Below are 14,780 nucleotides of genomic sequence, written 5' to 3' on the forward strand. Positions count from 1 at the left end.
CTAAATACTACAGGTGAAACAATTTACTTCAAGACTTCACCTGACAACTTGATTACTAATCACTCAACTTCTCGATCGATAGCTTTAAAATATTAATATGTGCTTTAGGGTGCCATTATAGACAAGTACTTTCGCATACGGTAAAATATAGTTGCAAATAACCGTGCACTTCAAATGATGCTTGTTTCATCCTCTGCTCGTCCATCCTCCCATAAATAACCAAAATAAACCGAGAAAGTCTAAAGACATTTTTCAACTGACTGAAATATCTCATAAGCGCGACACATACTTTGAATTAGAGCCTTTGACTATAGAATGCGCATGCAAATAAAGATAAGATCGTGCTCACCGATGGTAAATGTTTCAGCTTTAACCATGTGACCAGAACCTTCATTGCCTGTCAAGTAATTAATAATTACATTTAGAAAGGATTGGTTAGGGAAAAAGATCAGATATTATACAAATGCCATCCCCTCCCACTCAAGAAGGGGGGGGGGGACTAGGTTACCTTCATCCTATTAATACTTATGATGATGTATAATTGGCTCAGAATGAAAAAAGTCCCGACACTGTGCCCAACAAAACGCTCCACCACTCCATAGCCATATTTTTCGGCATGCTCACTGAGATGACATTAACAATAGACAGTTAAAATGGACAACGAGTTCAGGAAACTATTCAATATGTCACATACAACCAGAGAATTGAATCTGTGACATTATTAGGTATCATGTCACTTTATCCAAAGCACAAGACAAGAAGCATGCCTAAGCTATAATGCTATATCAGGGCAAGCTTGTTCTTTAAACTGAATAATTATAAAGAGACTAGATAACAAACAATTCATGACACTTGAGCCCAATTATTTGAAAACTTTTGCTTCAATTAAGTTGTTTGAAACTGTTAAATTATAACAAGTTCAAGGTTTCCATGTAGTTATAGATTCTAACACTAACAAATGACTCTTGATCGGTTCTCACAGTTTAACGAGGCATCTGAGCATTAGTCATTCGCCAGATGATACAATCATATAATTTTATGTGCAAATATCTTTATTCCTTTCAAACCCTAAACAATAAAGAGGGAAGGTATGGAGAAAACCTTATTCTTTTTCCAATTTTTTTGAAACTAGCACCATCTTTGCAAACAGCTATGCCTTTCTCCAAGCACTCCTCGGTTACCTTCAAAAAGGGTAAGAATCCAACGAGTCAATTACATGTAAAAAGTTGTACTTTAAAATTAATCATATCATTATAAAGATGGTTAATCCTAAAAGGCCAAAAACAGCAAAGCAGAACTTCACACACAAGTGCAAATAGATATTACAAACTCTTCAAATAATAGGGAAGTTGGTGACAATTAGAATTCTTTATTTCCATACAAATCATAGTTGAACTTACTTGTACAAGGCGTTTAACTGGGCCACTGACGTCTCCACAGAGAAATGTCCTTGATGTGTCTCCGTGATAACCCTAAGAACCAAAGGATATGCCATGCAGCTTTGTAATTGTAAGGTATTGCGGCTCAACTAAAGGAAGTTCATGGCCATATATGTGCTAATATATTTAAAAAACCTTGTAAATAAATAAACAAACGATAAGATTGATTTCTAAGAGAATTAACCATATGGTATAAATCGAGGACATACATTTAGGTACACTGTCACATCTATGTTTATAATGTTCCAAACTGCAGCAAAGATGAGAGCTAGTGATAAAATATACTAGCAATGTTTGTACAATCACAAAGGCCCATATACAATACTGTAGCTGGCAAGAATCAGGTATTCCGTGGCACAGGCACTCATTAACCGAAGTGCATACACTCTTAGGGAACCCACCATACCCAAGAGGTGAAGGATAAGCACCCGCCTCTATTATAATCTGGTGCACAGCTTTGTCAATTTCATCTGTTGTCACTGATGGCTGATAAGATTTTTTTTTTAAAATGTTGATGAGTGCATTTATTTAAAGAGATTTGGTAGTTAAATGATTTTAAAGAACATAGAGTGCTTAAAATGAGATGAACCACAACGATGAATTAGCATATTCATCATTAATACCAAAATCTAATACTAAAAACTATCAATAATGCTAATAACTTCAGATAAGCAGGAGAGTTTGACAAGAACATGATTCTTCTGCTGTTAACAAAATGGGGTGGGGGATTTCTCACCCTAACTAATGTCCCTGCATAGTTTAAGACACAAGCAGCAAGCTCACGGGCAGCTCTCATTCGAGCAATGCCTTCAGCATCATGAATCTGATGTTCGCTAGAAATTTCATGCAATATATTTGAATCTAAATAAGGAGGCTTTGGTATGTGATCAGGAACAGGAAGACGTGGTGACACCTTCCCTCGTCTTAAAGGTGGCGGCCTTCTAAACTTTGGCGTACCCTGAAGTTCACGCTCTCTGCATAAGATTGAAAATCTCACAACCAAATGACTAAGCAAAATGAGTCCTTCAAACTTATGTACTAATGTTATGCCTGGTGTGTAATTCACGAGTTAACAATAAACTAACTTCATTTGATAATTTTTAGCCACTCACATGACTTGGTTTGAACAAAGAGAATGAATATATATTGCCTGTTTTGAATTGGTACCATTTTTCACTAGAGTTTTTCAAGTTTAGATTTGCACTAAACTCCACATAAAAGTAATCGCTTCAACCCAAAATTAACAACCGAACACAGTTCATGGTATTAAAGCAACAATTTTTTTAATGCATCAGAAGAGGAAGACCAAACCTCCTTATTCTCAAGGCTTCCTCTAAACCTGATACCCTCTTGGCATAAACAAGCAGCTGTTGTCGAGGACGACACTCTTTCCCTGAATGATTAAAAACATTAAGGTAGTGCAGAAAGAACAGAGCACCATCATTTCTTTTTCTAATTTTTGCATTGCTTAATGAATTGGGTAATAGAGATTGAGGAGAAACAAACCGTGGAGAGTAGAAGAATGGGAAGTGAGTGGGAAACCCACGAATAGATTTAACTTTGATGACGATGATGAACACAATTGTTGGTCATGTAACAAGGAAGAAGAAAGGCCATGGCCATGAGAAACTGAAACATAGAAACCCATTTCCTTTAATTTTTTAGGGTAAAGTATGATTTTAGTATATAAATTATCAGTTTTAATTTATTATAGTAACTATGCTTTTAATATTTTTAAAATTATACTTAAAGTTTAGTTAGTTTTTTTTTTATTTTAATATTCGTTCAAAATTTAATTTTAAGGTACTAAAACATACAAAAAAATGATAGCTTAAGTATTAAACGTGTTAAGTTTTTAACGAAAATGTACTAAAATGAAATAAAAACGAAACATTAGGTATGATTTTAAAAAATTAAAAATTTTAAATATTAAAATGGATTAAAACTGATAATTTAGATATTAAATGTGTTTATTGTTGAACAGAAAAAAATGCAGCATAAAGACTTTTTTTCATGGGCTGGGTGCAAACACAGGATGGGAAGGAAGGCCTTTATTTGATTAAGTCTCCGGCATGGTTACTTGGTGGGCGCAAGGTTTCCATACAAACACAATATTATAAGTCCAATATGCAGAGATGGGCCTTTAAATCCGACCTGACCTGATCGGGTCAAATTTTTCTAAAAAAAAATTGGGTTCGGATCGGGTCGGTCAGATTTTTTTATGTTGGGTTCAGGGTGAAAAAAATCCGACCCGACCCGACCCGAAAAAATATATAATTTTACCATATATATTTAGGATAATTACAATAATACCCCTCTATATATAATTTTTTTAATTAAGTCACTATTTTTATTGAATAAAATAATTTTTTTATTATTTCGGTCGAGTCGGATCGGGTGGACCAAAAACCCGACCCATGCCCATCCCTACCAATATGTATGCCTTCTTAATTGTTATCGTTACAAGAGTAAAATTTTTGATTAACTATTTATTTCATCCCCCTACTCTTGTATTTGTGTTGATTAAGTCCTTTTTACGTGTTTCTTTACTGTTATAACCCATTTATTTGATTAATTATTTTGAACATTGGTTTCATTATTACTATTATTTTCTATTAATTAATAATATTATATATTATTTAATTTATTATTATTATTACCATCATTATATATATATATATCAATTTCAAAATAATTATATTATATTTTTTATTTTCGTATTTTTATTATTAGGGTAAAGTACACACGTGGTCTCTCGACTATAGGGTAATACTTTGTTGAGTCCCTTAACTATCAAAAGTTACAAAATGGTCCCCCAACTATAGGATATTGCTTTGTTGAGTTTCCCTACTATTAAAAGTTACAAAATGATCACTCGACTATTCATTATATTCAAATTCATCATTTTCCGTTAAAAAATTGACGACCGACTAAGCTTGATGTTAATCTATTGTTTGATATATGATAAAATATGATCTCAGAATCTCGAAAGACTATCATATCTCAGACAACATATTAGTATCCAGCTTAGACCGCCGTCAATTTTTTTAACAAAAAAGGACGAATTTAGAATAGAATGAATAGTCGTGTGACCATTTTGTAACTTTCAACAGCTGGAGGACTCAACAAACCGACATCCTATAATCGAAGATAAATTTGTAACTTTTGATAGTCGAAAGACTCAACAAAATAGTACGTTACAGCTGAAGGACCATGTGTGTACTTTACCCTTATTATTACTGTTATTTACAATAACATGTTATATTTTTCTTTTGTAGGATCATTTTTCTAGAAGATACACATTTCTATTAATATTTTTATTTACTTTTATATTTTACTACTACTATTATAGTTTATTATTATTATTATTATCAGTTTTGCTAATATTTTTTCCCTTTTGTAGAGTCATTGATTTTTCCCATAATATCGAGGCAACACAACTCTTTTGCTTACTAATTTTGGGTGGTGTGATGCATTTTAATATTTCCATCACGTAATCGACTTTCAAATTTATTTATGATCTTGATATAAGATATAAACAATATTTATGGTATTTAATCGTATCTAGTCTAAAATAATGGATAATGACTTCAATCATAATGGTTTTTTTTTTTTTTAATTTTAACACATTCAAGCATCGAGATATCTTTAAAAATACCAAATGAATAATATAATGGAGATTGATTACTGACATTCTATAAGCCACTTGTTTGATTCCGACCATCACTATTTACAATCAAGATTGAGAATTTATTCATTAATATTTAAAACTTTATTATCATAAAATTTAAAAAAAAAAAACTTATTTGAAGAATGTGATGCTTATGATCTTTGAAGGAGATAATACGAAGGATTTGGTCCCTACAAGAATCGATGTGGCATATCGGATTAGAGGTGTAAGTTATAAGTTTTATATGATAATTTGGTTTACCTTTGAAAAATATTAATTTATATATAATGTTATTAATCGGATTAAATACATGTATTTCTATTTCTTGTTTAAGTTAGATTAATATATATGTTTTTTATTTTTGAATAGTCTTAGTAAATATAAGATAATTTATATCTATAATATTTTAATTAATTGATAACGTACACATTACAGATGTCAAATTCAAAATTTTTAGAGAAAATATCATTTCTTTTAATCACTTAGCCTATTTTATGAGTTCTAAGATATGTTTAGGAAATAATCACATCGTTCCCCTATATATAACGGCATATGATTCACGGTCCATATCCCAATTCGGCAAGGGGTCTTGGCATTTTTGGCAGCTATGGTGGTCGATAAGCCCCACGTCGCAGTCCTGCCAAATATGGGCCTTGGCCATCTCATCCCACATTTGGAGTTTGCTAAGCGCCTGGTGGTTCACCATGGTATCCGGGTGAGCTTACTTGTCATCACCACGAGTGAACCATCGGCAGCCGCGCAAGGCCAACTCCTTAGCTCGCCTCACCTCCCTCCCGACCTCAACATCGTCCGTCTTCCTCCCGTCGATAAAATGATCCTCGATCACGATGACGTTCTAGTCCTAACCCGGCTTTGTACCATTACAGGCGAGAGCCTTCGGTCCCTAAAGTCGTCCTCACTGAAATAGGGAAACCGAAGGCCCTAGTTACAGACTTATTCGCTACACAAGCCTTTGATGTTTGCAAGGAATTGTCAATTCCTGCTTACTTGTATTCTACTACATCCGCTGCTTTCAATGCCTTCATGCTATATCTGGCAAAGCTTGACAATGATGTTAAGTGTGAATTCATCGATCTTCCCCGACCGATTCAGGTCCCGGGTTGTAGCCCGATACAGATCGACGATCTGTTAGACCAGGTTCGGAACCGGAAGATAGATGAGTACAAATGGTTTTTATATCATGTTAGCCGGTTGCCATTAGCTACCGGAATAATTATAAATTCCTGGCAGGATCTTGAACCTATGTCCATCAAAAGTATACGACACAACCCTTTCTTCAAAAAGATACCAACACCTCCTATTTACCCTGTTGGACCTATTATAAAACAAGAAGAAACACTAAGCAATACAGCGGATTTAGAATGTCTAGAATGGCTGGATAAGCAACCACCTGACTCGGTTCTATTTCTGACATTCGGCAGCGGTGGGACTCTGTCATTTGAGCAGCAGACCGAGTTGGTTTGGGCCTTAACGTTGCTGATATATATGGCTGGATCCATATATTAGCATTACCATGTTAGTATAATAAATGATTGTTTGTTGCTTCTTATTCGTTGATATTGTTGGGCCTTAACTTGCAAAATGAGTCCAATATCCTTAAAAGAAAAATACGTAAGATTTTATATTAAGAAATAAATTTATACGACATAATCAAAGGTAAAAATATATTATTAATAAAAATCTAAATAAAAAATTTAAAATATATAAAATTTAAATTTTTTATAAGGATAACTATCCCATTCGCCCTTTTAATCATCCTAGATTTCTAAGATAAAAACAACCGACCTCCAATCTCTAATCTCGAAAAATGGCAAATAAGTAGGTCGGAGCTCAATGTGTAGCTCTAGCTCAAAATTATTTATGTGATAAATTCAAAACTTATTAAATTATTCATAAATCGAGATTCGTTAATTAACCAAGTGATCAAAGATTCATTAATTAATTATATAAAATTTAAACTTAATATTATCTTAAAAATATAATACCTCTCCCTTTAATAAAAAAAAAAATTTGATCACAAATATGGAGAAGGTAAGAAGGCAATGCTGATTATCCTTTGTACCTCTTTGAAGTTTAATCCCAATATTCATGCAGTTTAGCTAAGGGAGTTGATACTATTACATATTAGTGTGAATTACAAAGTTTTGTCATTTTGTTTCTATTTTGTCTAATTTTCATCATTGCTATTTAAAAAGTTATGTTTTGATCATTTATATTATCGATTTATTATATTTTAGTCATGGAGTAGTTGACTCTCGCTTTGACACGATGAAAAATAATCAATTTCTAATTTAACCACTAATTTTTATAAAATATATTAAAATTTATAGTTAATCCCATTTTTAGTCTTATCAGCGCGAAAATAGTGTTTGTTTCATCGAAAAATACCCGAACGTAAACTTATATATATCATTTTTATAATGTACTTATTTAATTAGTTAATAAAATTATATTTTAATTCAAAATTAATTTTACTAAAGGATTATTTATTTGTTTTGGTTAATTATGTAAATTAAATTTATTATAATCATTTAACATTAAGTATAAAGTTTTTTAATAGTTTGGGTTGACTATAAGATAGTATATGTTGAGAATACTCCTTAGTCATTCAAAACGTACACACATCCTGCAGAATGCAGTTGCTCGAACTGAAGATCTCTAAGAAGAATAACACTCTCTTTTAACTATTGAAGTCACTCAATAGATTTAATAATCATACAATTAAATGTAAGACTAAATGTTATTTTGTAATCATATTTTAACTCAGTGAAATTGATATTTTTTTTTCTTCATCTTGAAAACAAGTTTTCTTAGAATATACTCACAAACCAATGCAATGCAACCCAACTTAAGAACCCATTTTTTTGTATTACAATTTTTAAAATTGATAATTTTTTAGAAAGGTGATAAGTACACATAAATGAATACAAGAATATGGTATCTTTGATTACAAAGCATGTGCTGGTTTTATACAGAATACAAGTGATTATTCTTAACAACCCTAACAGAGTAACAATCTTCTAATTGTCTCCTAACAACCATTGCCAACGTGGCACATAATCCAGCCATACTGCCAACGTGGCATATTTATTGCAATAACGGCATTGCTCATACTGCTAATATTCCCTCTGCTTCTTCTTATCTTCTAGATTAAAAATGATGACACATACTTTAGACCGAAACTCCTCAAACGCATTTCTGGCAAATGGCTTAGTAAATCCATCAGCTATTTGTTGCATAGCTGGAACATAATTGACGCATAGTTGACCAGCATCAACTTTCTCATGCACAAAATGAACATCGAGATCAACATGCTTAGATTGAGCATGATAGACTGGATTGGCGCTCATGGCCACAACACTGGTGTTGTCACACCAAACAACTGGCTCATGATACTGTTGAATGCCAAGATCAGACAAAAGTGCTTTAACCCACGTTATATCAGCAACTGCATCTGCTACACTCTTGTATTCGGCCTCCATTGTGGACCAAGAGATTGTTTGTTTCTTTTTTGAGCACCATATAACAAGACATTTGCCAAGAAATACCCCATATCCAATGATAGAATGCCTGTTATCGATTCTAGCACCCTAATCCACATCAGCAAAGGCAACAATGTTCAATCCATGAACAAAAGGTGAGAATAGAAGCCCAAAGTTAAGAGTGGAGAATAGGTAGCTAAGTATTCTTTTTATTGCAACAAAATGAGATTCTCGTGGTCCATGCATATGTTGAGCAACTTATCCCACGCTAAATGAAATGTCAGGCCGTGTATGACAAACATACAAAAGAGAACCAACTATACTTCTCTATTCACTAGCATTCAGAATAAGTTCACCTTCTTCATGTGAGAGTTTGGGAGATACTACTATTGGCGTGGAACAACCTGCTACATTTGACATTCCAGTATTCTCTAAGAGTTCCAGTATATATTTTTTCTGACTCAAAACTATTGAATCATTAACATGTTTGACTCAATTCCTAGGAAGAAGCTCAACTTCCCGAGATCCTTCAGTGTAAAATGATATTGTAACATTTATACAATCTCTTGTATAACAGTAAGAGACTGTCCTGTAATGACTATATCATCCACATAGACATGAATATAAATGTAGCCATTATTAATACGTTTGAGAAATAACGAAGAATCTGCTCGAGATACTACAAATCCCATCTGCAAAAAGTTATCCTTAAGTTTAACATACTAATTACGAGGTGCCTGTCGAAGACCATAAAGAGCTTTTTGAAGTTTACACACAAAAGGTTGGCCAAGTTCACCAGTCTGCTCAAATCCAGGAGGTTGTTGCATGTATACATCATCACTTAAATCTCTTTTGAGGAACACATTGTTAATATCAACATGTCGAAGCTCCCATCCATTAGAAATTAATGTGGCTAGCACTGTATTAAGCGTGGAAAAACAAACCACATGGCTAAATGTATACTTGAAATAATAACTTGGGATTTGAGAGAATCCTTTGGCAACCAAGCGAGCTTTGTATCTATTTACTGATCCATCAGGGTTACACTTAATACGAAAGAGCCATTTGCAACCAACAGTCCTCCTGTCTTCATGGAGTCGAACCAGTGTCCAAGTTCCATATTTATTAAGGCATTGTACTCATCATGAACCACTGTAGACCAATGAGAAACTGAAGAACATCACCTAATGTAGCAGGAACATCATCATCCAAAACACTTGAAACCATTTTAGGCTTGAAAATTCCACATCGACTGCGTGTTATCATATGATGGACACGAGTTTGAGTAATATTAATACCAGGCTCAGAAGTAGCAGTAATATCATCACGTACACTAACATCATTAGGAACATTACTAGCTTATGCACATGTACCAACAGTTTCACCAGGTACAACATTTTCTGAAACAATAGCATCATAAGTGTGCTGAGAGCCATCATTGACCGCCTCATTCACATTAGGTGATGCAGAACCATCAACCACCTTATTCACAGTAGGTGATGTAGAATTAGCAACTACCTCATGCACAGTAGTTGTATTTGGTACATTATGTAAAGATCGAAAACAAAAATTCTTGACATCAGTAACAACTCGTAGGGACTGAGCAATCGAACTGGTGTTCATAACAGAATTCAACGAGTCATTAGTCTCTTTTCCTGTAAATGGAAAAACAGATTCATTAAACACAACATGTCGAGAAACATATACTCGTCCATCAGGTGCCAAACATTAAAACCCTTTGTGCTGATGACTAACACCCAAGTAAGTACTGACTTGAGATCTAAAGGACAACTTATGCTTTTGAAATATTCTTAAGTGAGGAAAGCATTGACACCCAAAAACCTTCATCATGGAATACTCAGGGTTTTTTTCCAAAGAGTTTCTCAAACGATGACAAATCTTGTAGAACTTTAGTAGGCAGACAGTTGATTAAATACACTGCAGAGATAATTGCATATACCAATATTTGATTGGTAAAGATGCCTGATCTAACAAAACTAGTGCTAGTTCAACAATATGACGATGCTTTCGCTCTACCACACCATTCTGTTTAGAAGTATGAGGACATGTTAGTCTGTGCATAAACCCATCTCGAGCCAACACTGGTGAAGTGCTTCGAAAATCACCACCCTAGCCTGTTTGTAATGCCTTGATAGTACGCCCAAATTAGTTAGCTACAAGTTTATGAAATAGTTGAAATGCTAACAACACCTCATCCTTGTGTTTCAAAATATAGATCCAAGTATGGCGAGTAAATGCATCCACAAATAAAATATAAAAATGAAATTCATTTGAAGACTCATGTAGTGGTCCCCACAAATCTGAATAATTAAGATCAAATGAAGAAGCAACCATTGTATTTGATTCACTAAAGGGCAATTTATGGTTTTTACCCAAATGACATGCAATACATTCTTTATTTACATTGGAATGAACTTTAATTCATAGTTTACTAGCTAATTTTGCTAAAGTATCAACAACTGGGTGACCAAGACGCTGGTGCCAGAGTTCATCCAATGAAGTATATACTAAATTTGCATTGTCTTTTGCAACATTGACTTCTAAGGAATTATTATTCGTAGCAAAAGAATATAAGCCATCACTCTCTTCACCTTGAAGTAGCAAACTTACACTAGCCTCATCTCGAACACAACATCGATTGGCATGAAACTCATTGAAAACACATCATTATCCCTAGCAAGCTTAGAAACCGAAAGCAAATTTTTGGTTATTTGCGGCACATGCAACAAATCATTCAATAAAAGCACACGTGAAGAGGTATTTACATGAGAATGACCAACCAAAGCAACATCAAGAGGCATTCCATTTCCAATTAAGAGTTTACCTGGTCCAAGGTACTCAGATGAATTCAAAACCTTATTAGCATCTGCAGTAACATGATGTGTAGCCCCTGTGTCAACCACCCAACGCTCATATTGCATAAAAGCAGCATGAGCCTGTGGTTGGTCATTCAAAACTGAACCAGTCCTTCGCTTAGCACAGCACTCACAACCACCATCAGTGGATGAAACTGTAAAATTACCTAGAGAAGAGGTAGTCTTATACTCCGACTGGTATTGCCCACGATTGACAAAAGTAACACACGAGAAGTCTTGATCATATCTATGCCAACATCGATCAACCAGGTGTCCAACCTTTCCACGAAGTTGACACTGAACCCGAGATCTGCCACGACCTCGACCACAAGCTCGAGATCCAGAATAATAAATAGATCTCTGATCAGAACTTTTATTCAACATCGACGAACTTCTTTTACTGCAATCATTTCAAAATTTGCCAGCTTTTACTGCAATCATGAACTGATGATGGATTTTGACTTAGAAAAACAATGTCAAAAGCAATTTAATTATGCAACAGGTCTAAACCCATGTTGCCATCTATTCGATATAATATGGCATGTTTGCATTATTCTACTGCAACATGAGCCTTGTAAGAACACATATAACCTTTCAATAATGACCTAATTTCGATGTACTATTATTTTAAGGTAGTATTTGCATGTTTTAGAAGTGATTAGCCAAGATTCGTGGCCTGCGTTCTTCAGCAGATCAGAAGCATGTGCCCAATTACCAAATTCCTGGGTATATTCATCGTTTTTTAACCCTCTTTTGAGATATTGAAAGACATTGTTAGCAGGTTGCATGGATGTTTTTGTCCCCTCGTTGATTTTATATATGAAATATAATTTCTCTTCCAAGTTGTTTGCCCATAGCATGAGAGTGAAACCCTTTTGAGAAAAATAGTACAACATATAAACGCGATATAAGACTAAATCAACTTATTTTTAAATTTTAATCCTCGATATCTATTTATATGAATAAGTTTATTGTTTACAAAGAAAACTTACATGTAAATAAATCTACTCAAATTGGGTTTTCTACTCCTTATCAGCTTGCGAAAGGAATAAAGTTTTACATGAATTGAACTGTTTCGTACATACACCACCACCGATCTCTATTTTAACATATATTTTAAGTTTGTTTCTAATTATTCCAGTCCTGATCAAAAAATTAGGGTCGTACAACTCAGACATAATACTTATCAAATCAAGGTGTTAATGAATTTCAAAGTAATTGAACCTACTCACAACCGATGTTTTTTAAGGTAGGAACAAGTTAATGAAAAGGACAAACTATATCTTTCATTCATTGGACAAATCAATAAATGGTAACCAAATTAGGTTGTTTATGAGCCTAATTTACTTACTTTCTATCCAAACGAAGCATAGATTGTCAAGCAATCAACACATTTGAGATACTTTGGGAAAGCTACAACCCCACAGAAAGGCTATTAAGATCTAAAGACCCAAACATGGAATCAAATACATATAAAACAGAACAAATTGACAGTTATTTTCAATATTTTTTTTCCTGGGAAGAAATGACATGTACTACACCTATTTTTTTCAGCTTTCTTCAGCCTTTTTTGTCTTGTAATATACAATTCAACTTTTACAACTTGCCAACTAGACCCCCCACTTTTTTTCTTTTCTACCTACTAGCCCCCCACTTGATCAGCACATTCACAAAGTTCCAAAAAACAACAAAAAGGAAAGAAAAGGGAAAGTAATTAGATCAATGTTACAGAGCATCAATTACCCTTTGTTTCTTGCTGCACTCTAATTCTAAAAGCTCCATTGCTCTAGTCCTTTTCCCATTACACCCACCTGTACCAACGTTTTCACTGCCGGGTATTTTGAATATGTTGACCCCGAACAGCCGGACCATTTGGACGGGTACAACCGGATTTTCCGAGCCCGACCCGGTCCTCGTCTTCCAGTCAATGTACAGCTGCTTCTCCGTCCCGGTTGATCTCTGGAAGCTGACAATGTCGCCGGCTTTGAGGTTCTTCTCCTTAACGAACCGGCTCCATCCTTTCGTTAAAACGTAACTCTGGCTACTGTTCCAATACGAATACCTAAATCGCCATACTTTGCCGCTCACGTCTTCCAAGTTCAAAAGCACTCCTTTGGAAGAAGCGGTTCCGGTTTGCAGGGGGAAGTATTTCTCTGCATGTTGTTTAGGTATCACGAGCCGGTTCAACTTTCCCACGTCGCTAGGGGTCACGGTTTTTTCGAAGAGCTGTTCACGCGCTTTGTGGTCTAACCCCAAGGAACCGAAGCCGCCGTCCTTTTTAACGATACGTTTCCCATTCCCGTCGAAGGCGTAGCTTCTCCGGTTCTGCTCGAGCTCATCGTTGTACGTGTGTTTACGCAGCATGTCGACGATTTCAGCTTGGAATGCGAATTGAGGAAGGCGACTTGGATGTCGTCGTCTTCCTCGGTTTCATGGAGGTGTTTGAAGTTGGTGACGGCATCACGGCCTCTAAACCTCTGAGCCGCTATGTCATAGGCTTTGGCGGCCTCGTCTTCTTCGTTGAAAGTTCCGAGCCAAACGCGCTGGTGTTTCTCGTATATCTGAGCACCCCATCGGCCGTTGGGTTGAGGAACAACGCCTTTGTATTTCGAAGAGGGGAGCTTCCTGGATTCGGCTTCGACCCCGGACTCGAAATCCACAATCACGCTGGTTCCACTCCCGTGTCGGTGCAGAGAGTCGGGGGATTTGGTAAGCTGAGGCAAAGGTGTAACGTTGGACCGCGAAACGGATACTGAGTCACTAGATGTGCTTTCATCTATGCAGCTTCCATCCATTTTTTAACCTTCTTTTTTAGTTTACTCAAACAGAGATGGTGATGATGAATTAGAGCAAGGTTTGTTAATATGTTGTTTTGACAAGAAAAAAAGAAGAGAAAAAGGTAACAACGAAGAGAGATGTGAGTTTGTTTGAAGGTTTCTGGTGTGATGTGTTGTGTATAAATAGGGGGATAGGTAAGTGCTGTAAATAAAAATTATTAAATTAGTTGTTATTATGGTAAGATAGTAATGAGATATGGAGACGAGATGTATGCTGGGTCAGCCCGAGGAAGGGATATGGTAAGTAACTAGGAAGGTTCCATCCATTAGAGGGTGGGGACAATGAAGAAAAAAATAGATTTATTTTAGAATAGTTTGCTATATTATAAGATATTACCTGTTAAGAATTTTTTTATATAAAAAATCGTTAGTTTTATAAAAAATAAAAATTATCCATAATTATAATGAAGATTTATAAGTATAACGTAAACGTAAATAAAATTATAATTAGGATA

General features: G+C 35.0%; 1 protein-coding gene and 2 pseudogenes across 1 annotated transcript; 1 reads left to right on the forward strand and 2 right to left on the reverse strand.

Annotated features, from left to right (window-relative positions):
* Positions 1–484: 484 nt before the first annotated feature.
* On the reverse strand, positions 485–11,872 carry LOC120181160. The gene is made up of 7 exons (XM_039186351.1): positions 11,399–11,872; positions 10,552–10,658; positions 2,751–2,891; positions 2,176–2,413; positions 1,401–1,472; positions 1,102–1,181; positions 485–623 (listed from the first exon to the last, which is right to left on the reverse strand). Exons 1-7 carry the CDS (start codon positions 11,870–11,872, stop codon positions 500–502), a joined length of 1,236 nt encoding a protein of 411 aa, XP_039042282.1. The 3' UTR covers positions 485–499.
* Positions 5,693–6,651, forward strand: LOC120181186 (annotated as a pseudogene).
* Positions 11,873–13,171: 1,299 nt separating the features above from the next.
* LOC120181185 lies at positions 13,172–14,395 on the reverse strand (annotated as a pseudogene).
* Positions 14,396–14,780: the final 385 nt, after the last annotated feature.

The sequence above is a fragment of the Hibiscus syriacus genome, unplaced genomic scaffold, assembly GCF_006381635.1.
Source record: "Hibiscus syriacus cultivar Baekdansim isolate YM2019G1 unplaced genomic scaffold, ASM638163v2 tig00112517_pilon, whole genome shotgun sequence".
Classification (NCBI taxonomy): domain Eukaryota; kingdom Viridiplantae; phylum Streptophyta; class Magnoliopsida; order Malvales; family Malvaceae; genus Hibiscus; species Hibiscus syriacus.

Bases quoted from the DNA above. Each gene is read 5' to 3' on its own strand.
- LOC120181160 (XM_039186351.1), bottom strand. From the start codon at position 11,872: ATGTTGAATAAAAGTTCTGATCAGAGATCTATTTATTATTCTGGATCT. The intron at 10,659-11,398 runs GTAAATACCTCT...ACTTCTAAACAG, and splicing joins CTTTGGTTGGTCATTCTCAT to AATGGTGTGGTAGAGCGAAA. The intron at 1,182-1,400 runs GTAAGTTCAACT...CCCTTTTTGAAG, and splicing joins CAGTTAAACGCCTTGTACAA to GTAACCGAGGAGTGCTTGGA.